Source organism: Lipophrys pholis, assembly GCF_963383615.2.
Source record: "Lipophrys pholis genome assembly, chromosome: 22".
NCBI classification, from domain to species: Eukaryota; Metazoa; Chordata; class Actinopteri; order Blenniiformes; family Blenniidae; genus Lipophrys; species Lipophrys pholis.
This window is the reverse complement of record NC_137644.1, coordinates 14,683,835-14,710,592: the sequence shown is the minus strand read 5'-3', so window position 1 is coordinate 14,710,592 and position 26,758 is coordinate 14,683,835. Positions and strand designations below refer to the sequence as shown.

The 26,758-nt window shown below is 43.2% G+C and overlaps 1 protein-coding gene across 1 annotated transcript; it reads left to right on the top strand.

The window, feature by feature from the left end:
• The first annotated feature begins 1,017 nt into the window (after positions 1–1,017).
• prickle1b (prickle homolog 1b) lies at positions 1,018–26,745 on the top strand. The gene is made up of 8 exons (XM_080492372.1): positions 1,018–1,266; positions 17,383–17,574; positions 18,209–18,322; positions 20,523–20,660; positions 22,446–22,649; positions 22,739–22,925; positions 23,032–24,018; positions 24,106–26,745. Exons 2-8 carry the CDS (start codon positions 17,395–17,397, stop codon positions 25,059–25,061), a joined length of 2,766 nt encoding a protein of 921 aa, XP_080348498.1. The 5' UTR covers positions 1,018–1,266; positions 17,383–17,394; the 3' UTR covers positions 25,062–26,745.
• The last annotated feature ends 13 nt before the right edge of the window (positions 26,746–26,758 follow it).

The window sequence follows — 26,758 nt, the reverse complement described above, 5'->3', positions numbered from 1 at the left end:
ATCCTAAATACTCAACAAGTGACATCACATGATTCCTCAAGGAGCAAATGTGGTAAAGTGTCATTAGAACACACTCTGACCCTACTGTGTCCAGAAGACCCCATTGCAAAAAATATAAGGCTGAGTCACAAGACTAAATGATCAGAGGGTGACAGTGCAAAATATCCAGCTTTGCTTTTCTTCATGATCGCACACACCTCAGAAACACGCCACCGCTAAGATGCAACAGGCTGGTAACGTGGCCAAATTGAGGCGACGTGCCCTCACTTGTTACAAGTGCATCGTATGAATATGTTATGTGCGTTTGAGTCATATCTTTACATGAGGCAGGGCTGAGAATCACACAGTGTGGAGGACACACAACAACCACACCTCGTGATGAAGTGCCAGTTTTGAGTTTCAGGAGGCTGAGTTATGTACAGTATGACATACATACATACCTCAAACAGGACAGGAAACTGCTTGTCATCATGAGAATAAACGGAATGGTCATCTGTGAAGAGGAATGAAAATTTGTATCTTAGTTGGTTACATTGGTTAGAAACTAACATAATTACAAGTGAAAGTGCTGTTGTTAAAATACACGTGTAGACATACTCTTTACTCAAACAACTCAAAGTATTTATCACCACATTTAATTGTATTGTCAGAAGAAGGCATTCCAGTCTATACAGTTGTTTGAAATGACACTGCTTGACAAATAACAAATTAACAGACGGTAAACAAATGTTAAAAGGTCATAAGAAATATTGGCTAGAAAGTTTTAGAAGACAAAGTTTACTGTGATCGTGTTCACTGGTGGTGTTTATAGCAGACACGAGTGTGTTTATGGTGACTTTGCAGTTTGCCTTGCCTCACTTTGAAATACACGTTATGCTGTCTTCCTGAGAAAAAAGGAGAAAGGGAGCGTGAGGCGTGTGTTTGTATGTGCAGGAGGGGAGGAAGGAGGGGGGCTCGGAGTTTGAGCCAATGGGCGCAGCGCAGCGCTAATGTCATTTCTGTGCGCTTTAACTTGGTGCCAGAGCTGCGCAGCGCTCAGCCCTGGTGAGCGTCCTTCACTCTTCCTCCATCTCCAACTCGCTCCTTTTATTTCGTCTGATCATGCACTAAGAAACTGCATCTTGAAGTTAATCCAGGACTCTAAACGGCTCTGAGTTGTGTCTGTCGGGCTGCAGCCTTCCCGGATGCCTTCACAAGAGTAATTATTTTGTATCTTGCTGAACGGAATATCCAACTCGCTCCCGCACCGACCGTTTCTCCTCAGAGGTGAGTGTTTACATGTAGTCTTTTTTTTTTCAATTATTTAAACAGCATGCCATTATTAAGGGTGACTGTGTTTCTACATTAGTTGAAGGATTCAGTGGATCACGGAAAAAGCTCAGATACAAGACGCTGAGGAGCTTCTCTGCTTTCATCTCCTGGAAATGATCAAGCACCAGAAAGATCAAGCGATGCTGAAACTTTGTCTCCCCATTACTTCATGTGCTAAATCAAAAAGAAATTAGATTACTTGAAGAGGCCCTGTGACTTATTTCCCCTGAAGTAGAAGAGAGAGCGAGAGAGAGGAAAAAAAAAAAAAGTGAATCTGTGGCTGAGTCGACGGGGATTTTAACTTGGAACGCGTGTGCGTAAAAAGACGCACTTAATGGAGGGTTGCATTTTGGTTTCCAGATGTGTGAACTCAGCTGTTGCTTGTCACTCAGGTGGGCTCTCTCGCTTTCTCACTCGGCCCCTTGACATATTTTCTTTCTCTCTCTCTCTCTCTCTCTCTCTCTCTCTCTCTCTCTCTCTCTCTCTCTCTCGCCTCTCTCTCTCTCTCTCTCTCTCTCTCTCTCTCTCTGTTCGTGTCTCTTGAACTTCTTAGAGCTGCATCAGTGTTGACAGACCACAACCCAACTCCACAGAACCATTACAAAGTGAAGCCACATCAGCTCGCGTAAAAACAAATGCAGCACCGAAGCACTTCTCACATATAATCACACATAATACTTAAATGTGGTTTTCATAACAGACGCGAGTTCTTTGAAGTGCAGTTTTAATCTTTAATCACAGACACCAGTTAGATACAAGTTTTTATTAAATGTAAATGAAGGTACAGAATGTGACCTTAAAAGTGATTAAAATGTAAAGACAGATTGCAAAGAACAGACACCGTGATTATCAGGCCAATAGTGACGTGTTAAGGTAGGTTTTCAGTGCCGTGTGATCTGTAGTGAGGCCAGTGGTGGCACCTAGTGGTGGGAGAGAAGTGTAAAGATGCTGCAGTAACGTTTATAAACTTTTGGACTGCCTCATGTTGTGTACATTTGAGTGGTTGGAATCAAACCAAAACTAAAGGCCTTTTCATGAAAAAATCGTTGTGTCCTGGATGCAGCCAAACATGAGAGATATTCCCTCCCTGTGCTGAAAGTCTGCCTGTGAGCTGTTTGTAGTTGGATTGGGGCAGCCTCGGATCAGGTGACTGATGTGTGTATTCCCCCTCTGTGGGAGGCCAGTCAGGCAGACTATTTTACACTTTGCTGGGGGTGTACACTCTGCAATTCTAAGCCTTTGTTAATGAGTATGTATTCGTGTGCATGTGTGTGTCCTTGTCTGTGTGTGGTACTCGGTCTAAGTGCCTATTACTTTTCGTATGATTGTGTGCGCATGCATGCATATGTGTGTGTTTTCCTGCAAGACTACATGAAGAGAGAGAGAGAGAGAGAGAGAGAGAGAGAGAGAGAGAGAGAGAGAGAGAGAGAGAGAGAGAGAGAGAGAGAGAGAGAGAGAGAGAGAGAGAGAGAGAGAGAGAGAGAGAGAGAGAGATGTTTGGACTAAAGAGTTAAGCTGCTGTTAATTGGTCAGCCATTTGGACCACATGGGAGAGTGAAGTCAGGCAGTTTCTGAAGTGATCAGTATGCTTGGTTTGACTACCGCCTGCGAGGAGCTATATCACCGATCGAAGTCTAAAAGATACTCGACAGCAACTTTGGTCTATGACTCTGAGAAAACTGTGACGCAAATTCAGTGAATTCCTAGACACAAGAGTACCGTCGGCCTGAACAACGAATAAAGCATATTTTCTTGACATCAACAAATTTTTGAGTCATTTGGATGAAAAGGTTGCATTTGTTTAAACAAGTGAGGGAGGGAGGAAATGGTTCTGTTGAAGAGGATGTTAAGCAAATCTTGAAAAGATGACCTTTTAGTTCCCAGAAGAAGACATGGATGTCGTATAATTACGAGTTTTGGCAGAATAACCGGTTATATGATGTTGGTTTTTTTTCACATGATTTAAAAGAGAGTGGAAGCTCTGCTGATTTTTTTGGGGGGGTATCGTTTCAAAATAGACACAATCATTTTCCTAAAGCAGTGTCTTTCAATTAGAAAGGCTGACGCGTCGTCCTACAGTCCCTCGTTTTTTTTTTCTTCTCATATGTAACCCAGATTCTCGTTCTCCAGTGGGGCTTGAGTGCCAAAGAGGAAATCCAGCCTGGAGATTGTTTTGATATTGTTGGACCCTCTCCTGGAAAACCTCTTTGCTCGGTATCCGAGGGTGTACTGGATTTAGAGCCATTGGCTCCTCGGCTAAAACACCTCATCTGATCACAGCAACTGAAGCTGTTTCCAAAGCTCTCGATGTGACGTCTTTCAACTCTTTTTTTTTTCTTCTATTGTTTCCTATATCAACACAAATAACCAGAAAAAGTTAATAGAACTTTCTGGAGTGTTTCGCACTCGTGTATAAAATTATGAACACCGATTAACGGTGTACATCTCTTGGATGGTTTGTTCCAGGCTGACTGCTTCATGCAGCATTCACACACTCCTTGCGTCCCAATGTTTGACTTGGAGCACAGGCTGGCATTACATAAACTACATGGAGCTAATAAGAAACATAATGTGAAACTTGTGTGTGCGTGTCTCTGAGAGAGAGTGTGTGTGTGTGTGTGTATGTGTGTGTGTTAAAAAAAAATAGAAATGCGGGACCTCCATCTATTAGTAAGTCAACACTGTTCTGTCTGTACGGCTCAGTCAGTCTAATACCCAAGACCAACATGTGTACACACAGGCAAGTTTGTTCTGTCATACTGGAATTAATCGAGTGTGGGGTTGTGTAAATCATTCCAAACCTCAGAGAGCACTCTCTCTCTCTCCTCTCTTTCTCTCTCTCTCTCTCACACACACACACACACACACACACACACACACTTATTTGTATATACACGCAAGTCTGCCAAGCAGCTATCCCCTGTAGTTGTGTGTGAAGGGCCAAACAGTGAAGGGCCAATTACCAAACTGGAGAAACAGAACAGAGAAATAATGAAGAACAGAGCAAATAAAAGGTAAACATCTGAAGTTCACGTGGGAAACGCACAGTTTTAACATCGTTGTGTCATGTGAGGATATATAAAGAGTGTTTAATTTCTAAACATGTCAAGTGAAAATCAACCTGAAGAAGCATCAAATACTTGCTAGCAGTGGTAATAGGTTTTTTTTTATTTTTGCACCTTTTATTTCTTACAATTTAGGCAAATCAATGAATGAATCACTAGACTCATTAGATATAAATGCCTATTATTGGTTAATAGACATACTAAAAAGGTCATTATGTTCACTACATGTAATTGAAATACCCATCAGCCATTTGTTTTGGTCAGATCATTCACGAGTGTGTCGGTGCTGGGGCAGCAGTCCTTGATCTATGAACATTAATGGTGATCCCGGTGCTCACTGAGTGGTTGCCGACCAAACCCTGCAGGCCGCATTGGCTGCACAAGCCTGGTATTATGGTCAGCTTGTGGGGAGGAAAAGTAATCCGGAGCTTAGACGAACATCAGACACTGAGTAATGGACTCGGAGGCAGAGTTGCACTCAATACTGTGTCAAAACTTGCAGCTGAAATAAAAGTCGCCCGCAGCACTTGCTAAGCCGTGCAAACGCCGAGGTGCTGCTCCGAGTTCCTGACTCGTGCCTGCCAGTGAGAGTCGATTCGGCTCCAACGTAATTACCTATACACACAGCTCTATTTGATGATGATTAAAGCCACTAACACACACACACACACACACACACATACATCCATACAGGTACACTCGGCGGCCCAGACGCCGTCAGTCGCCAGCCACAGCAGTTATGGAGACATTAAAGGTGATGATTATTAGATGATAATAATTAAAAAGCTTTAAAGCTCAGGTGAAGGTAAACAGTACAGACAGAAGCAGAGTCGCACATAGGAAGATAAGATTGCTGCGAAACAACCTCGTAATTATTCCCAGTCAAATGACCACCCCGAGGCAGAGCACAAATGATAGCTTCCAGTTTTGTTTTTGATTGGAAAGACATAAAAGGTCTCCAACAACAGATTGCGGGTTGTCAGGTGCGACATCAGTCATTCTGTGTTGCTGTTGTAATGTGCAATCCTGCTAATGCCATTTTTTTTTTTCTTTTTTGGGGTGAGTTTGTTTGGAAATATTGTTTTTTCGGCCTCGTATCTGAGAAGGAGGATCTGAAGAATTCAGTACCACTTTAGCAATTGCAAATTAAAAGCTACCACTTTGTAGGTATCATGGTTTACAATAACAATATAACCCAACTGTTTGTACTTCGGCTTGACAACAAAAATATGGCGCTATTAATAGACGCCAACTGTCTTTCCATAAATATTGCTGTTTTAGACTGTCAACATTATATTGTAAAACTTTAAAGTTCCAAGAAAGGCACGAGTTTTGATCGAACAATGAGTTCGTGTTACATTGGGTGGTCCCCTGCGCCTGCAGAGGTCTTTGGGGTCTGCTATCTGGCGGCGTATCTCCATGTGGCCTCACACGATCCCAGAGGAATACTAGCCTCTTAATTGATTCTAAAGGGAAATGGCTTTATCCAATCTGATGCCACCCGCGAGTCAGGAAATGGGCAGTTGCGATAACTGCAGTGTAAGTGAGGGTGGGAAAAGCCGCAGAATTATACCAAGACTATTTTCAGTCAAAAATGAATTAAAGTGGTGATGCAGGTTCACAACCTATTTCTAACCACAACTGGTCATTTCGGCTGTGAAGGGTTTTATTCATTCTACGGTCGGCGTGTGAGACCTACACCTCAAGCATTAATCACTCTTACAACTTTGTCTGAAACATTTGCGTCTTTCTTCGCTGGCTGTCTTGTATCCCGACCGTGGGGGCCTCCTTCAGATTGGACAAAATCACCTCCAGGAGATGAGTGCTGTAACAGATATCCACTGATAGAGGTTAGCTGATGAAAGCTTGGGGGCTTTCCGCTGAGTGCTTGTCCCAAAACAAACACTGATTTGACTGTTATGTGTGTTTTGATGCTTTTGAGAGCGAGCGGGTTTCCTTTTTTTGGGGGGGGGCCTGAGAAAAGAAGCTTAAATTGTCCCCGAGCATTAATGAGGTGGTAAATAAATGTCTTTTGTGTTTACACCAATGACCCCCCCCCCCCCCAAAAAAAAAACAAAAAAAACTCAGACAGTTAACTGGGGGCTTAGGCATTCATTATCTCCCACCAGCCACCCGTAAAATACAGCATGTGGGGTCTTGTTTGTTTGTGTGTGCGTGTGTGTGCGTGTGAGTGTGCGTGTGCATATGTTTCTATTTATTCAACGCTTTGCATGTGTCTGTTGGAGAGCGTTTGCCCGCTGCCTTCAGTGTAGGCCCGAAGACTCTCCCCTCTGGGTCTTTTAAGACATCTGGTTGCGGATGGGCAGCTTATATCTCCTAGTAATATGTGCTGTTAAGCCCCCGGGAGCCTCCGCTGTGCACATCATTACACCCCTCCTCAGGCTTTGCTCGGAACATCGCTGAAACCCTATCGTTTGGTTCAGAGGGGTACAAATATGCTGTATATCCTTTTATACTACTTCCTCTCCAGTTCGTCTCCCATCTGTTGCAGATTAGTCCTCGGTGTGTGTTTAGAGAGCAAAGCCTGTCGCCGAGCGGGACTGATAGTAAACCCAGAAGGTTTTAGTCAGAACTGTCAGGTAGGTCTGAATTAACAGAGAGGCCAACTGAGGATATGGCTGACTGAAAGGGGAGCTGAGGGGGGGGAGACATGCTCCAAAATTACCCAGCGAGCCCACCAAACCGGTCGTCTTGTTTACCCATGAACCTCAGGCCCGCTACTCGAGGGTCAGTGTGGAATGCCGACGGCGGCTCCTTGGCCAAATTCAACCGCAGACCCTGGGAGAGGAGAGAGACGAGCACCCTGCAAAAATGGCCACTTACTTAGTGAGTTTATTTAAACACCAGAGCTCAAGACAGCTTTTTATACGACGCACGGCCTCGATATCTGGGATCCAAGCCCGTCACCAAACCGTTCGCGAGCTGCGCTAAGCTGATGTCGGCCGGCTGCTTTGTTATCTCTCAGAATCTCGGCCTCTCTCAATCACTGGCTCGGTAACCTGTTTATAGTGAAACAAAAGAAGGCTTTGGGAATGTGCTGTGACACTAAAGGCTATATGGTTTCACACACGCCCTGACAATTGTGACAAGCTCATGTAGGCCAAATTGCAGCCTGAGTGCCCGAGGCGATGAACTTGGTCGGACCCGTCTTTTCCCAGCGCTTGTTGTGTTTCCAATGCTAATTTATGGGAAAGTGAGGCTGGTGGTTGTGTAATGCCAGTTTGTGTGTGCGTGCGCGCATCAAAAAGTGTGTTTGTCTGTTCCGCTTGACTGATGTCCCATCCCTCCAGGGTCCTGTCATTAAGCCTCTGTGTACACAACCCCAATCCCTGGCCTACATCTATCTCTTATGCCAAATTCACAGGAGATTCTCTCTCACACACACACACACACACACACACACACACACACACACACACACACACACACACACACACACACACACACACACACACACACACACACGCTAAACCTGATGCAATGCTGCTGCTTGCCTTGCCTGATATGTCATCATACAAATCTGTTTTTGTATTTGCTCTGCTCTCGCTCTCTTTTTTGTTTTTCTTTCGCTTTTGAGAAGGCTAAAATGTGACAGAGGGACTTTAATCAATCAAATGGCTGCATTAAGCGTTAGTCAGACTTCCCGGAATGGCAACAACAAGGAATGAAACCAATAAGGAGACCAGTCAAAATATATTTTAATGTTTTTATTTCAGCTGGAGTGTGTCACTTTAATTTCTCCATCAGTGTTTCCGTTTTCTTTAAAAATCATCTATAATAATAATAATAATACCCTGCTTGTCTGAGTTACAGCATGTTATTGGCTTTATTTACATCAGTGATCCAACACTTAAGCCTGTACCTTTCTTACCATCGGAGTGGAGCAAATCAACAGCACATTTTCCCGTCAATAAGAACAAGGCATTGTGTTTCTTGGCATTTTTTATTTTTAAACTCTATTGCCTGCGCGTCTTGGCTGTTCTTCCTGTTCTGGTGAAGGTAATTTTAAGAGTCAGGTTTGTCTGAGGCAATGTGATCGCAGCAGCCTGGGATCTTATTAAAGCACATGTGCACATTCGCACACACACACGCACTTCAAATGTCCTCTGGCTTTTATTAAAGGAGGAATGCATCACTTAACAATATCAAATTAGACTTGGATGGGATGCACAAGACTCTTTTTCTCCTCTCTCTGTTACACACACATACACACACACAGAACTACAAGGACAATGCCTCTATAGCTTACTTAAAAGGTGTCAGTATTTGTAATATTGTGCTTTATATTAGTAAACTCCATTTGTACAAGTTGTCCACAATGATAATTTAAAGGTAAGCATATGTATGCTCCTCTTATCAAATTAGTGTGCGCTCACGCCTGTGTTGCCATAACAATATGATCATTTTCTGTGAAATGAATGTTTGAATGGTGCCCGGTGTGTACTCTCACTTTACCAATAGCCAGCGGGGGTCGGCTCCAGCACCCTGCAAAGTGGTATAGAAGATATATTTATGGATAAACGGGAATAAAGCGTTTGCATTGTATACGGATCATAACGTGTACATGCTTATGAGTCACATTATGTATCAGACGAAGAGTGTGTGACTTGAAGTATAATGTGATGCTTTGAAGCAAAATACCACACCACAACTTTGAGGATTTTAAATGGTGACAATGAGACACTCGGTTACATTTTGTGCTGTAAATGGACATTGAATACATCGAGTTGTGAAGGATAGTGCAGAATACTTAAAGAACAAAGTGTGTACTTTCATGAACACCACCGGCTACCTAAAAACTCATCCTTCCAATATTTTGAAGTGTAATATCACTCATTCCATTGTTGATTAATAGTTGTATTTTCCTAGGAGCACAGAGGTTTGAAGAAACACTTTGAAGGATACTTTAGCTCGGCAGTATATCATTTTTTAGCCTACGGGGAGATCTGGGGCTTGTTAGATTCAGGTAATGGTATGCATTGAGCAATTTAAATTAGGTTGTTTATTTCAAAACTCATGAAAAGCAATGGTAATAATATAAAGAAAAGGACTTTGTGCTGCTTCTTACAAGCTCATTTAGCCCTCAAAAAGTGCAACTCCTGAACATACTCCAATCAGCCCGTGAATAGTGAAGGGATTTACAGGAAATCCGCATGAATGTTGGAATAATTGGCAACACATGCACGTATATAGGCGGCCCCAAAAAGTGCTATGAAGACTGTCAGATACAAATGTAAGGTGAAACAGGAGCTGCATTGATGCAAGGATTATTTTTTTTTATTTTGCAACAATTGATCGAAAATGAATAGAAGAGAATAACATTTTTTTTAAAGTGCTTTGTGCCTGAAGACTGTTCAGGTTTCCAAAGCAAACCTAAAATAGCTTTATTGATTTGGCTTTGAATCACAAACACTAGCTGGTTATAGAAGCTTGATCCATGAAACGTCTTTATCTTGCAATGAGGACAATCATACAACAAATGTATAATAATGTAAATATTACAGATATTAAAACTTTGTTGTTTGGACAACATTATTAAAAAAAAAGTCCGAAAGTGTAAATATTTTGATCAAACTTTCTGTCACTTTATTCTCGAGTACATGGCTACTAAAGCTACTTTAGTATAACCAAACTCAGTAGGAAACATACTTTGCAATTAAAAGGAATCTCAAACAATTCTATTGAAAGGTGGCTGAGTTATCTCACAAAGAAGCAAAGAAACCCACAAGCAGCTTCATCGCAACCCAAAATAGATTCTCATTTTCTAGTATAAATATCTATGAAACAAGATGAGACCCCATCCCCACCAAGGTTCCTCATCACAGCTGACAACTTCCTGCGCTTTATAGTGCCTTTATTGACATTTCCGTTGTCCCAAAGGTGTGTAGGTAACACCCTGCAGTGTTAACAAATCTCCGCAGAGGATTTTTATGGTTAGAAACTTAAATTACACTCGGCTGGGGAGTGTCAAGGAATATTAACACTGATCTGACAACGCCGCCGTTGAGCAGTACTTCCACAGACTTGATATGCAGTGGCAAACTGAGCTGGTGGGCCTTGTTAGTGGGGCCTGAAGGATTCATTTCCTGGTGTGACAGGCTGCTGAGAGGCGTCTGTCAATGTGAATAGGGCTGAATGGAGCTTAAATGGGCCTGAATGGTGGAATCATAATGGATGCGATTTGAGATGTTGAGCTCAGGTACTTGTGAATGTGGATTGACTGTATGTGTCGGCTGGTTTGTCACAGCCAGCGTGTTTCTACATTTGTAAAGATAATTGGATTTACATATGTGGCTTAAGACTTTTTTTTTTTTTTTTTACTGCCCATTAATAAAAAGTAACTGCACAACTTAAGATTTCAAGTTTGCTTTAAAAAAAAGCTAAAGTTTGGTGCCCACGCGTCTCTTCTGTTGTAAACACCATTTGCCAGATTAAATTTATTTCACATACAACAACATCCTGCCTTCTTCCTCCTCCGAAGAACCAACATTTGCTTGTTTGGCTTTAAAGAAAATTCACATTGTTGAACTCTCAAACTTTGTCCCCAATGAAGAACTTGTTTCAAGACAAATGTCGCCTTGCAAGCCGATCGTTTATTTAATTTATCCTCAAATATTTAGTTGCATGTATTTGCATGTTACACTTCTTTAGCGTCAGGAATGGTCTCAGTTCCCATTTGAATTTTATAACATACTGTCCTGCAACATGTTGGAACAAGTTGTTGTTCTTGCTGATTTCCATTGTGAACAACCAAAGAAGTGTCTCCTTGGATATTTGCATTCTCAACCCCTTCTTGCCTCCTGGGGATGAAAAGACTCCTCGCAAACTCCAGGTGTGAACGGCTGTTATAAATGAAAATAGAGAACAGCACTGCTGGAAAAGAGCACGTTTGTTTAGTAAGCCGGCCCTTCGCGTTGAAGGTTAGGAAAAGGTCAAATTACCAGCCGAGTTGTATTCCGGTATAAAGATAAGCTGTGAAGCCAGGAGTAAGTGTGCCAGTTGTTATCTGGCTCGAGTGTGTGCTCGGTCGGTGTGTAGTCTAGACTTTCTTGGGCTTGGATTTCAAAAGGCCAAGCTTTCGCCAAGGACAGGAATGATCACTCCGAAAGATGAAGAGTGTGACAAAGAATTCAGAAACGGGAAGGTCCTTTAAGGCTCTGTTCACTCAAACGATCTACTGGATGTAATATAAGGATCGTATCCGGTGTATGTAGGAAATGCAGACAATGGTGTCGCAAACAGGAGTAAATGTACACTTTGTTGCTGAAGCAAATTTAAATTCAAAAGCGGTGAGCGTGTGTACTTCGTACAGAAAAGTAAAATTTTCCTATTTGGCTGCGAGGTGAAATATTGTTGGATCACACTGATTAGAAATGTCTCAAGAAAAGAAGTTTGTGATTTCTGCACATTACTGTCCACTAAGCAAGAGGGGTCAAAGGTCATTGCATAAACCCTCCATTAGTCGGTTCCTGTTGATCAGCCTCAGACATGTGAATGAGACCGAGGAATCATCCGTTAAGCACGTGTGTCCAGCGGCTTTGCAGAGTGCTGATACTTGACTCTTCGCCTCCTGATGGCTGACAACCATTAAGACTGTCATGTGTAGCAAGGACGCGGCATTAAAATCCTGCTATGACACGTTTGGATCTCGCTCTCTTTCAATAGATAAACAGTCTAACACCCACAACTTCACCAATTACCCCCCCCCCCCCACCCCCCCCCCCCCCCCGAGGAGACAGCAAGGTCAACTGTCCTCATGTGCTTTCTAAAGAACCATAGGCCTCTGGCCACAAGCCCAGGCCCAGTCTGAAAAGCAGATATCTGCCTATTGTCTTGAATAAAGCCAGTCATCCTCGGACCTGTCCTCTATTCATGCAGGAGCATTCCTCACCCACCCGTTGGCTGTTTTTATTGTCTGAATTAAGTACTTGTTTTTGTCAGCGAAATAGTGTCTTTCCACTCTGCGAGGATATTTGAACTGAAACGTGTCAAGGACCTGAACAGCATCTCATGAAATTTAATCACATCTTCAAAAGGTTAAACAGATTTTTTATTTTTTTTTTCCTGGAGGAGCAGTGCCAAGGCCCCTGGAAAGGTTGAGCACTTTTCTGAAAGGTTCACCCTCCGACTGGATTGCCAAGCTCCCCTTGTCTCTTCTTTCAACTTCAAATATGCACTGCTATGCCAAGAAAGACGGCCGTGTTGGCGAAGCACATAGCGCAGCCTCATCTCCAAGCACACAAGAGAATCTCTTTTCTCCATCCCACTCTCCTAAGCTAATTACCTAACTGAGTCATTTCTCATTTGTAACAGGTAATCTGGCATGTGACAAACAGCGCTGTTGCCCCCCCCCCACCCCGCGAGTGACTTTGTGGGGTTGTCAGAGGAGAGGCCTTTGTCCGGGGGACAATTGCGTAAACTCATTTGTCATTTTTGACTGTTTAAATGACACCCTTGTTGCTTTTCAGCCCTTCACAATGACTGATGGCGCAGCTTGTCCAAATAAGCACACCAAAACTTCCACAGGCACGGCGATTTTGTTTTGTTTCGGTGTTGCTCCTCTTTCAAAATGTTTACTTGCGACTTCATGTTTTAACATCTTGAAATTCAAAGTGTCCACGCTTCCACGTCTCTTTTGAGCAAACTTCTCTGGTCGTTCGGCTCGGTTGTCAGGAGTTTCCTCAAGTGGAGTGTTCCCTGACAATAATGTCATTGTGATTGGCTGAAGTGAGAGATGAGGACAGAGGACCTCTCTCCTCTCACTCATTCAGATCCTCAAAATAGGAAGGGGAGGGGCAGCGATGTCAGTGACAGGGTGAGGAGACGGATTCCCCCTGCGTGAGAACTTCCTGAGATGGATGAGGCGGACCTGAGAGGAAGCGTGGTCGAAATTTAACCAGCGAAACACCAATGAGGCACGAGGACTTTTATTACGGACTAGACGCTACAGCTTTTCGGGGAATAGTAAGTTTATGAATCACAATGGGAAAAATAAAAGTTGTAGTTTCTTTCAGCTATTCAAAACAAAAGGACAGCAAAGTCTGGGATTGCATTCAAATGTTTCAGCTCAGTCTTGAACGATGCTCAATATTATAAAGCCTGTGCAGTCAAACTCCAAGTACAAATTGATGGGCCGTTATTGGAGCTACTGAGATGAGATGTATTAGACCAGATGACCCCAGGGGCCCTTTAAAAAAAGCATTTGGCCGGTTTCAATATAAACAAATTTCACATTGACTGAAGTGAATCATCAATGGATATGTACAGAAACAGATTTATAATGAATGGCTGTCTGTCTTGTAGAAGAAGAATTCCAGGAAGAAAAAAACACATTTTAAGAAACGAGTCTCGCTCCGGTCGAACTCGGGGTTGGAGGAAGGGATGTAGAGATAGGGTAGGGGGGGGGGGGGGGGGGGGGGGGGGGGGGTGGGGGGTAAAGGGGGAGGGAGGTGTTGACTCGGTCGTGTGTTTGTGTGTGTGATTGAAGTGCGGTGGCAGGCGATTTGGTGTGGGGGGATGCGAGGGAGGGGCTGACAAGGCCTGGCGGCCCCAAGAGCACTCACTTAACTCAGAACGGGATCAGAGGCACTCCAGATAGAGATGTCACTTCTTGGCCCTCCCATCCCTCTCTGGGCCTTTAAACTTTTGAATTGTCATGTGAGATGCTAACCATTTGCAGATAGAGAGAGAGAGAGAGAGAGAGAGAGAGAGAGAGAGAGAGAGAGTTGCTCCATTTGAAAGTCTCCCCAGTGCTGACGCTGGACTTTTAGAGATTGGAGGGAGGAGGAGGAGGAGGATTACTTCTCCACTGAGTGGGATCTGGTTCTGATTAGTTTGTGGATCTTCTGAGCGCGATGCTGCAGACATGAAGCCAGAGCTGGAGTGCTGTGCGACCGGGGGATTGTGGCAGTGAAGGAGGGCTTTATGTGAATGTGGAGAGACATGCTTTCCCAAGAGGTAAGACATGTCGTGAAACCAGAGGGATTGAGCACAGAGCTGTTTTAAAGCTCTGCCAGGAAAAAAAAAAAAAAAGTTTGCACAACTTCCACATTACTGTTGGTGCAGATGATGCTGTGTGTATTTGTGTGTATGCCGTCGTGTTGTGTCTATACAGTCCTCATGTCTGTACAGGTGGTCTAACTCCAGCTGTGTTGGGTCTCCTGTGCATCCCCTGACACCCATTTGGCCCTAGAATAACACTCTTCAGCAGCCTTAAGAGCAATGACCTCAGTCTTTGAACTCTACTATTTAATAGTTTTTCTTTGCAAATCCCATGGAGTTTTGGAAAAATAAACTTGGGAGCTCAGTGGTTTAATGGCAGATATGTAGTGCCGTTACTGTTGTACCAGTTTTATTCTAATAAACGTGAAACACTTTGGCATAAAGTGTAGGAGCCATGCTCCTCAGTAAATCAGGAAGTATTCCTTCAGTTAGGGTGGGGTTGTGTTCATTTAAAAATGCTATGTTTGACATTTCTTGATGAAGTTGAACCTTTTAAAAGTGTGGGGGGGAAGCATGCATGCCTACATCTGGCTGGTATTTACACAGACCTGATGTTGGGACTCTTTAAATGCCTTTTAAAAAAAAAAACAACTTTCCCTTTTTAACCCCCTTAACCTCCTCCTGTCACGTCTCCGCCGCGGCCCACTTTCAGAGGAGGAATAGCTGGACGTTTAGTTTTTGTTTTCGACAAAGACGGCCATTGTGTTATTGCCAGGAGGTGACATGGTGAAATGTGAGTTGCTGTGTATGTTGGCTCGGGAACCTGCAGTCACCTTTTCCCTGTAACCTGTGGGATGTGAGGGCCAGAGCACTTAAAGACAGTTGTTTTTCATCCGTTGCTTTTCAAATGGGAGGATTGGCTGCTTCATTTTGGTACCAAAATGAACCTAAACTGATTATAGTGATTCAAGACAGCTTTTTTTTTTTTTTTTAACCATCAGACCACAGAGCTTACCACTAGATGAGTCAACAATGAAATTAAATGTTACACACAAAGAATATTGTCTCTGGTGCTCTTTTCATTATTGTTAATTTGGGACAAGAATCCCAAATCCCATGTAAACAATCATGCTTTAATTTCAAGTGACCTTATCTAAATATACCACTAACTGTGCTTAACCAGGCTAGATGAGATAAAGTGAAACAGTTAAAGAAAAGCTTCTGAGTGATAACATTATCTCCCCTGCCATAAAACCCAATAGATTAGTCACCAAAGAACAAAGCAACACCCAAATACCCCTTTTGTACTGTGATAAGAGCCGTGGTTTGACTTTTAACAGCATTTCTAAGCTGCAATTTTAGTGTTTTGACGTCCCGGGTCGCATTGAACTGTATGCTAATTAAGATAGTGCAGATATTTTCCTTGACGAGTTACTTGGGGGTCAGCTACGTGGCTGAGCATCCTCCTCAAGATTCCTCTTCAGTGGGAGTTAAGGTTTGAAAATGTTTGCGGTCACAAAATACAATTTACTTTGAATTTGATAAAGAATTATCTAAAATAAAATGTTTTTTTTATTTTAAAAAACAGCAGGTTTTACTATTGGCATTCAAATGTGTGTTTTCCTTTTTTGCATTTAGCAGAAAACTCAGGTTAAGCGTCAAAAAGGAAAATACAGACCTACGAATGCTTGTGTTTTTCTGAAAAGGTCACAAAGTTCAACATGCTTGGGTGCACTCTCTTCCCCGTGGTTTTGTACAGTCTCGCAGGAAGTGGTTTATCACTTGGCACAAGCTTTTGTCTGACCGAATTTAACCGACCGCTTCAGCGGCACAGCTAACGGACATAATTACTGGTCAGCGGAGGCTTTCAGCGCTTCTAATGGGAGCTGCTGTTGAGTGAAAGACCAAAACCTGTATACGGTTTGGAGGGCCAGCGTGAAGTCTCTCTTCCCACCCAAACGAAGCCCATTCTGCTCCAGATTTGCATGTCAAAGAGTTCCGAGCGGATGAAGAGCGGCTCTGTCAACACCTTGAGACCAAAGCTCTGCTATCATGCCGGGAGTGCTCCGAAGAACATGGCCGCTGAGATAAGAAGGCTACTGATCATGGCGGGATGCACACGACGAGATTTGTAGGAGTCCAACTATTTCCACGGCAGTACAGAGTCTCTTTGTCTAGGAAGTTGATTCCGTTTTATTACTGATGACATGAACACAGGATATACTGTATTTTCATTAGGTTCATCGTTTTCCTCTATAGGCGCTCAGTCACTGATAATATCAGAGTTTTCTGCACAAAAACCCACCGTTTCCTTCTCAGTTCGGCAACAGATGTTTCAGGAGAAACAGCTGGGATTGTCTGTTGCCTCTTATTATGTCAAACTATTACAGTTCTGGTTCAAAGACACTTCCTGGAATTACACATTGTGTACTTCCTCACTGACCTGGAAAATGCAATCTTCCCTATGCATAGCTTCAACAAGAAAAACAACAGATGAGATAAGAACCTGCTGGTTTTAATGTCACTATAGATCATGTATAGTTTGTCATAAGAGTTTTGTAGAGTGCTATTTTTAACAGGTCATCATTGTGTAATGGATAAACAAAGGATTAGTTGACAATAATCTAATGGATTAAAGATAATGTGTTTTAAATTTCTGTCAACATTCTTCTTTTTTGTTAGAGGGTTTTATAAGATACTGAGAATAAACTTTTTTTTTCTCTTTTTGTGTTATTTTAAGCTCTTGTTATATTTCTTTAGCCATTACGCTAAACTCTCAAAACACCACCAGGATTAGAGCAATTATTTTGTTAAGAAGCACAAAGAGGCAAAGGTTAAAGATAATTGACTGATTGCAGGGAGGTATTGACAGTAAGTGCAAAAAAATCCCCCAAAAAACCCTCAATCTTCAAACACCTAAAATGCAAACGGCAGAGTTTTGTGTGAAATAAAACAAAATGCAGCATGCACAGCAGGAATACAGAAAACAGGACGTGAAATAAAGGGCTGCCTCTGTAATTGTGTGACTCTTTGTTGTTCACAGCGTTTGTGTGCGATGAACCTGGAGCACAGTGAGCGAGGCCTGCTGCCTCGGGGCCCCGACATGGAGGCTCGCACCGGGGGAAAGATGGGGAAGGTGTCTGTGGGCTTCCAGAGGAGCTCCACCTCAGATGACGACTCCGGATGTGCGCTGGAGGAGTACGCCTGGGTGCCACCAGGGCTCAGACCGGAACAGGTTGGGACGCCACTTCTACAATATCATAATTTACACCGTGCACTCACTATGCCTCTGCTTTGGTTTTACAATCTTTCCATTCATCGTGCACAAAAGACACGAGAGCTTGTGGGCTAAATCACATTAGCTGCACATTCATGGTTTATATTAGGAGGTGTCCTTTTTTTAAACTATGAATTTGTGCCAAAGGCAGGGTTTTTTTTTATAGTGCAAATGCGGACATTGTGTTCCCTTTACTATACAAGGGGATTAGCAGGGCTGCATGCTGAAGCACAACATCTGGCCACGGCTTCATTTGCTATTGTGTATTTAAGATGTACATGTTCATTTGATCTCACATGTGGTCTCGCACATTTTCCTATGTTTTTGTCACGGAACTGCACACCAACAAACAGAATTTTGTTCAGGTTTTGGTTTTGCCCATCAGGGGGAAATTCACCAAGGCAAAACATTAACATTTACAGTCGCTTTGTGTTCCGTTTATGTGTGGAGAAATTTCACAGTCAGGCACACGTGAGTAGACAGAGATTGACATGTTTAGTCCAAGGGCAGAACTCAATCCAGCCATTCACTCCTGCACGTCGTTGGATGCTGACCGTGTGCTGAAGCTCATTGATTGGGTCTCCATCTCCAGGTGCAGGTGTATTTCTCCTGCCTGCCAGAAGACAAAGTGCCGTACGTCAACAGCCCAGGAGAGAAGCACCGGATCCGACAGCTCCTCTACCAGCTGCCGCCACATGACAACGAGGTAGAGATAATGGGAGAGTGACAGGGTGTGTGAGAACAAGAGAGAGAGAGAAGACACAGAGAGATATTAATGGGTAATGCAGATTTTATAATCCCAGCTGACTATGGGCAAAGAATAGAGTACGTGCTGAATCAGTCTCACACCGCATACTACTACACCACTGTGTGTTTGTCTTAATGGCTTTGACCTTGTTCTGACACATCCTGGCTGCTCCACATTTAAAGTGAATTGACACACATTAAACCAGACACTGCACCTTTCTTTTTTTTTCCCCCCAACTTCCATTTATAAATATCAAAAGTTTGTCAGTGAAAGTTCAACTGAAAATGTCAAAGGTTTCACGAGTTGTTAGAATCGGAGTGACAGCGAAGCTTGAAGGGAAATTAAGGTATTTGAAAAGAAACATAAAGAGACAACAAGAAGTCAATGGATTTCAGTGCAAATTCATAATAAACTTTGTTTACCCCGACAGTTATTTTGCATTTGACGAAGGGAAATACCCCCCAACACAACCTTGAGGGTTTTAACAGAACAGTCTTTCTTTGTCTGCACTCACACTTCCAATGGGCAATCGTAACATGACAACCACATGGAGATTTTTTATTAAGTGGTCTATGTTCATGTTTGTTTAACAAGAATCATCTTAATACAAATACATGAAGATTTCATGAAATCCAAGTCTTATTGTTGGCCCGAGCACAGTTCTTGTCTGTCTGCTAATGCGAACCGGGCTATATGGTGTTTTTTTGTGTTTTTTTGTATGGCTCGACGTTCAAACTTGTGGTTAATTCTTGTGTTTTTCCATAAGAACTTGAAAACAGCATGGTCGGTCCAAAAAGAGGTGTTGTGTTTGTATTAGTAAAGACTATAAACCACACACTGACAGGAAATATTTACGTGCACATTTCCAGTTCGGAAATTGTCTTTCCAGCTGTTTACATAGGGATTTTCAACGGCGTGGTTGCCAGTACTCCACTGGGCTCTCCTCCAACTTCCGCCAATGGCTCTACTTTGCATCGCAGTTACCGGTAGATGCATTTTGGTGGAGCGAGGGCAAATGTACCTTGACAAGAGTTGGAGCCATATTATGAAGATTTACTAAGTTTGTTATCTGGAAAAGGGTTGTGTGGCACATGTTCGACATGAGACAATTCATTAGAAAAATAAGAAGCGAGATAATAATGAAGAGAAAGTGTTCGTCTATATTACATTTAATGCCAGGTGAAAACATTGTAATAACGGGTAGAACCCAAAGTTAGTCAATGTTTGAAAGCTTTTTATTGTGAACATCAACTGATATTTATGGGTTTTTTTTTATAGTATCTAGCAACAGTAACCTAAAGCCAACATCTGGGTAAATTATCCACAGGCTTTTCCAATAGAGCTGCAACAATAGCCACATTCCCCCAGACCCAACAAAAAGACCCTCTAGCGACAGTAAATACCTGCCTCCTCTGTATAGTAGCCTTATGGTGCGTAAACCAGCACTCCTTTCACATCTGTGTTAATAGAGTTTACATTAGGAGATATGCTGGAGGGTTATCACCACCAGAGAGGCAACGATGGGGGGGGGGCATTCCGCTGACAGAGGTGGTCTCAGTATACACACATGGCAGACACACAATAGGTACACTGAACGCACACAAACACAGTGTTTGACTGAGCGGTTTTATGACGTTTGTTGGCAGAGCTGCTGGCTGATGGAGCAAACTGCCGGAGGATTCCTTGCGTAATTGTGGTTAGGAGGGATAAGCACTGTGTGTGCATGAAAGGAACAGGCAGTGAATGTGTGTGCTTCGGCTTGCACACCAGCATCATTTACTGTTGTTAGAGAACAACCGAGCTGGTTGTTAGGACAATTTTTGCCTTTTTTTCCTCCTTTTTTTTTTAATCTGAGCCTTCATCACCATCTTTAAACAAAGGGGATGGGTTTGTGTGTTGCTCACGCCATCCTTTCAACGCAGCCCTGAGGGGAATTAGCTTTGATTAAACCCTTTTCCAGCCATATATGGACTTTGTGTGATGTTCTTCCCCAAACTTGCATGCAAAGATGAAAGCTTGACTATCATCAGTAATGAATGGGTGTTTAGAAGATGCTATTTTTGCATTGTCCTCCGAACTGGCTTCTCCTTTAAGCTGGCGCAGACCTGCTTATTCTTTTCTTTTCATCAACTCATCGTCCTCATTTTGCTTCTTCAAGGTGCGATATTGCCACTCTCTCACAGAAGAGGAAAAGAGGGAGCTTCACATGTTCAGCACCCAGAGGAAGAGAGAGGCCCTGGGGAGAGGGACACCCAAGATTCTGCCCCGGGCACTGCAGCACACCCGTTGTGAAAATGTAGGTGGATATCCATTGAAGATAATGACACGAGGACACACATGTATATGTACCCATGAAAACCAGCTTTTTTTTGTTTTCCATTCATGCTCATATAACCAGTCATATGGTAATCTAAGAGTTACAAAGAAGCCAACTGGAGGGTCTTATGTTATTTATATCGTGTGAAACCAACGCCCACTATGCTTTCCCAACACATGGCCGCCTGAGGCACAGCCCTGATTGGCTAATCCTGAGGTTTTAATCGCGGGCTCAAACTTCCTCATTAGGGCGACAGAGGAAGCTTGGAAATTGGGAGGCTCATGTTTAAGTCAAGCGGAGAAGCCGGTTCCTCACGAGGAATTCAGCCAATTTCCTGCCGACCATCTATATCACAGCATGGCACACGGGGAAAAAAAAGTACTAGGTAATAATTATTTAGCAGTTATTGTCAGTAATCAACAAACAGAAATCCTGAAACCCTGTTTTAAAGAGGCGATGCGATAATGGCATTTCAAGCTTGATGTCCAAGACAATTAAAGCAACTGTTGATACTATTTCTGAAAAGCTTAATTTCATTGCATCAAGTATAAATATTACTGTCATGTGGCTTTTGCCGAATTCAGCCACGTCAAAATGAGCAAAGCACGTCCTCTGCCAGGCATCCCTAAACAGCAGATGAAGTATAGCCATGTTAATTCTCCTCGGACAGGCAGATGACATCCTTCACCACTCGAACACAGATGCTAAGGCAGCAATGCAAGGTCACACTGAGCTGACTCAGGATGCACACACATACACATTGTTAGAGATGCTTGACATGCAAGGCTGTTCACCTAAAGCTCTGCAAACACGCGCTGTTGTCACCCTCATGCGTGCACATCCGTAATTTATATCATGAAGGCATTTGGAGGCACATATACACACATTCAATCACACAGGTCTGTACATACACTTTGTCAGGGTCCTGTTTCCTGCTGCCTTAACTTCCAGGGACACACAACACCCCTGTATCCAAGGCCCCTGCATGTCCACTGGTAATAATGGTTAACAGCTGGGCATGCTATCCCGTCGCTGCCTATCGGGAGTCTCAAGAATCTTTTCAGTTATATAAAGACTGCAGGTTCAGACATGCACTGATGATCCCTACAAAGTCATTCGATCTATAGGCTCCAGACCAAGGCTGGTGCTTTCTATTTAATGTTTAATATTACACCGCAAAGAATGTACCATTCAATAAATGATATTAGAAACAAAACAAAAAAACACACTCATTGAAACACAGAGCAAGTCTTGATTTGTTCTTTCCTTTTCTTTGGTAATGTATGTAATCTTGGAAGGTTGATTCATCGAAATAAGAATTTGATGAATCTGAAATGAAATATTGGCCTTTGTTTCTTTCGAAAGAACACATTTCAGCAATCGTTATCATGATTGTAGGATTTACCGGCGTGTTTTGAAGGGATCGTATTCCTTTGGCATTTACAGAAGGAACACCTGCTGTTCTGGCTTTCTGTGCATTTCAGTAGGGATGCAAATGGCACATCAGCAGATACATTTTCTGATGAGTTATCTTGGTTATCTCTTTTATTTATGCTGCATTCTTCGCGGGTCACAGGCAACAGCTGCATCCAATACAAATGCAGAAACGCCTCGTTCTGTTTTTATCTCCCTAGTTTCATCCTCAAGGTAAAATATGATAGCATAAGCAAGGTTGAAGCCTTGTTTCCTGAGACCCTTAATCTTCATTGTAATCCACTTTGAGATGCCAATCTCATGGCTGTATCTGTGATTTGTGTTTGTCAGTGTTGTGGCAGCATCAACGGAGGGGAGATGGCCATTTTTGCCTCGAGAGCCGGCCCGAGCCCCTGCTGGCACCCAGCATGCTTCGTATGCGCCACTTGTGAAGAACTCCTGGTGGACCTGATCTATTTTTACCAAAATGGCAAAATCCTCTGTGGGAGACACCACGCAGAGCTTCTCAAACCAAGATGCTCTTCTTGTGATGAGGTAAATGGCAGTAAAAGTGTATCTCGCTGCTACTTGAAGCATTCTAAAATGATAAACTGGTGTTAACATGAGAATGTGTTTTTCTTTAGATCATCTTTGCAGATGAGTGCACTGAAGCAGAGGGTCGTCACTGGCACATGAAGCACTTTGCCTGTTTTGAGTGTGAGACGATGCTGGGGGGACAGCGGTACATCATGAAAGATGGGCGACCTTACTGCTGTGGGTGCTTTGAGTCACTGTACGCAGAGTACTGTGAGGCCTGTGGTGAAAACATAGGTGAGTTGTGTTCGTAAGGAATGACAAGAATCTTTGTTTGCACGTAAAAGGACCGTACCGAGACTTATAATGTGAATTTTCCCTATTCTTTTACACAATCCCTCAGGTGTTGACCATGCCCAGATGACCTATGAAGGCGTGCACTGGCATGCAACAGACCAGTGCTTCTGTTGTGCCCAGTGCAAAACGTCCTTGTTAGGATGTCCCTTTCTGCCAAAACAAGGCCGCATCTATTGCTCTAAAGCATGCAGCCAGGGTGAAGATATCCACGCCTCGGACTCGTCTGATTCAGCATTCCAGTCTGCTCGCTCACGTGAATCGCGTCGCAGTGTCCGCATGGGGAAGAGCAGCAGGCCTGCTGAGCAGTGGAGACAGTCACAGTTGTTTAATCCTCCCGCCACTGTCCCGTCATTTGACCATAAGTATGGGGATGGAGATGCTGATGGTGACATTGACATTGTTGGACACAAACTTGGACATCTTGGTTTGGAAGAAGAGAGGTTCTGGAGGGAGCGAGAGGAGCAGGATGTCGGGGGTGAGGAGGATCCTGAGGAGTGGGCACAGCACGAGGACTATATGACTCAGCTCCTCCTTAAGTTTGGCGATCGAGGGATGCTACACCAACTTCAACAGCCCTCCCTCAAGTCTCCCAGCCCTACCAGTGACCGAAACCATTTAGTAACAATGGCTGATCCCTGGCTGAAGCCCGATACTACATCTATGGGGATTACAGCCTCCTCTCCATCCCCTGCCAGTCCTACTCAAAGTCAGACTTCTAATCAATCTCGAGCCAACAGTCTTAGCCCTGGATTGATAAGCAAAAAGAACCTGCCTGAAATGTACTGGGCCCAGTCACAGGATGGACTGGGTGACTCAGCCTATGGAAGCCATCCAGGCCCTGCGAGTGCCAGAAAGATCCAAGAGTTGGAGATGGACCAAGATCAGGACCAGTCTGTTGCAGGAAGACCGACCTACTGGCCTGACAGTAGGCAATGGTATGAGGACTCCCTAGAGTGTATTGCTGATGAGCTGAGGAAGGTTGAAAAGGGTGTTGGAGACTCCATGGACTCCCTGGCACTTTCAAATATCACTGGTAAGCAGATTGCTGGTTGATTAAAATGAAGTATGCTTTCTCATAATATGACGTTAAAACAATCTCTTTCTGTTCATTTCCTTTTAGGTGCATCAGTGGATGGAGATGGCAGAGAGAGACCTTTAGTTTACACTCTTCATCCCATGCAAGATCCCTCAGTGGCAGACGGCTGCGAAAAGATGAGCAACATGGGAACATATAATTCATCTCAGCTTCACCACAGTAACAACTCTCTCAACTTCAACACAGATAAGAGAGATGAGGAAGCAGAAGCGGAGGTAGCTTTGCGAGGAGGCCCACCAGGGGCACTTTGCTCATTGTCCCCACGTTCAGAAAACCTCCCTCCTTCCTTCATTCATGCCCCAGCTCTAAGGAGGAGCAAGTCTCAATCTAGGCCTCCTCAGATGGTGAAGTTCTCCGAAGACACTGTGGACAACGGATATAATGGTGGGTTTGAGGTCAACGTCAGAAAGCATCCCATGAGTGAGAGGCCACAAAGGAGAGCATATTGTCCTGAGGAGATGGGCAGAGAAAAAGTTCGTCCATCAAGCCACCATGGGCGGAGTAGGCAGCACCACCACAGGCATGGCCGGCACCACAGGAGCCGCAAAACCCGTTCGGACAATGCCCTTCACATGGTGCCTTTGGAGAAAGCACAGAGGCCATACGAGCCCCAGCAGCAGGGCCTGGCCAACCCAGCTTCCATGTTCTTACAGCATCCCTCAAATGGGTTACCTCTTGCCTTCTCCCAAACCCGATCAGACTATATGCTTCGGAGCGCAATGCAAGGCGACTCACGGGGTGAGCGTTTTATGGGCATCTATGGAGATGAGGAGGATTGGTGCTCTACTTGTTCTTCCTCATCATCAGACTCTGAGGAGGAGGGCTATTTCCTGGGTCAGCCAATACCTCAGCCTCGACCTGCTGGGCATTACTATGCCGAGGACTACCCTACAAGGGTCACTGCGTTCTCTCCCCAGAGCAATGGCTCGCACACTGGCCGTCGGAAGAACCACCGATCCAAGAACTGTATAATTTCTTAACGGGGCAGAATGTTTTCCATGAATCTGCACTGCACTAAGTGATAAAGTCAAGATTTCTTAAGCGTACTGCACAATGGTTTACAAAGATCATCAATTAATGGTGGATAACTACACTTCAATATACATATCATATCTGGACTGATAAACAATTTGCTCTGTATAAATTATAGTTAGGAAATAAAATTTTTGCATGCGTATGAATTAGACGTAAATACTGGGTCATACTGAATTTTAGCACCAATAAGATGCATGGACTGATAATTATGGGAGCATTTTTTTTTAGACAGCGCAGACCTAAATTATGTACAAACAACATTGAGATATTAAACTTGTTCATCCATTTCTGCTTTTCCAATAGATCTTTTAAAATGGCTTGTGCTCAGTTAAAGGTTTTGCTGCAATATCTTTGTGTGCATTTAAAAAAAAAAAAAAAGGTAAATGCTATTGTACACAGAGGTTGATAATTAAAGTAGGAAATAGAAACTAACCAAATAATTATTTAATGCGTAATAATACCGAATGACAATGTATATACTAAGTTAAGATTTTAATACTGGTATTTTTATATCCACAGTTGAAAGAAGTGTTTTGTTTTGAAGTTGTTATAGTTAACAGACCATGTCAATATTTTAGCAGAAATAAAGAAGGTGCCACTTTATTCAGTGCCATGTTATTCAAAAACAATGTTTGCAGCGACGTACACTCACGCGTCATAAGAGTAGGTCATATTGGTGACACCAGATCGGCTCCTCACTGCTTCCATCCTTCATGGCGTAGGTTGTACAAGATACGGAAGACATGTTCGTACATACGGATATGATAGCATCATGCAGTTGCTACATTTAATCCACATTGCATTGATTCCATACGTGTTAATTGTGGAGATTTGAACAAATATCATGTTTAAAATATACAAGCTCCTTGACGTGGCTTATTATTGGCCTGGCTGGCTTATAGAGACAATTAAGGAGAACTAGTCAGCAGCAATTCGGCAATGGGTTTAGATAATGCTCAGTTGTAACTGAGGGGCCCAAAATATTCCACTGATGCAACACAAAGACAGGGTGAGCTGGATCAAATTGTTATTGGAAAAGCTCTGACGCTGCCTTCTATTGTCAAGTTTTGATTAGGTTGAGCAAATCTGAGTTAACAAGAGTGTGTTGATGATCAAATGATGGTCTTCTGTATACGTTGGTGTAGCAGCTGGTTGGTTGAGTTACTGTTGCCTTACTGTCATTCACAACCAATGTGGCCATTCTCCTCTGATATCTGTACACTACGACTCATTGGCTCTTCCCTTGTTTTTCGAGATCATTCTCTATAAATCCTGGACATGGTTGTGTGTGATAACCTCAGTTGTTCCTTCAACAACCACACCATTCTCCTCAATCTTTCTTCCCCATGATGCATAGTAGGCTGCCTTTGTCCACTTCCACTTGCTCAAATGAATTTCAATGCTACCATGTGATTGGCTAACTATATATACTTAACCAGGTAAATCACGTGGACCTAATGTTTTGCTGCCGAGTGTATATTCAGACGTCATGAATATGAAAACCCCTCTGAGCGAGTTCTTCATATTTCACGTTGGGACCAGTTGTCCAATGACCATTGCTCTGACGTAACCAGCCAAATGCTTTGTGATGTAAAGACGCTTGTAATAAATATTTTTCTCCAGAGCTTCAAGAGTCCTTTGT

What these genes read in the sequence shown, in the direction of transcription:
- prickle1b (XM_080492372.1), top strand. Translation starts at nt 17,395, where the DNA reads ATGAACCTGGAGCACAGTGAGCGAGGCCTGCTGCCTCGGGGCCCCGAC. An exon ending in AGCACACCCGTTGTGAAAAT is followed by an intron (nt 20,661 to 22,445) that starts GTAGGTGGATAT and finishes TGTGTTTGTCAG; the next exon opens with TGTTGTGGCAGCATCAACGG. An exon ending in GGCACTTTCAAATATCACTG is followed by an intron (nt 24,019 to 24,105) that starts GTAAGCAGATTG and finishes ATTTCCTTTTAG; the next exon opens with GTGCATCAGTGGATGGAGAT.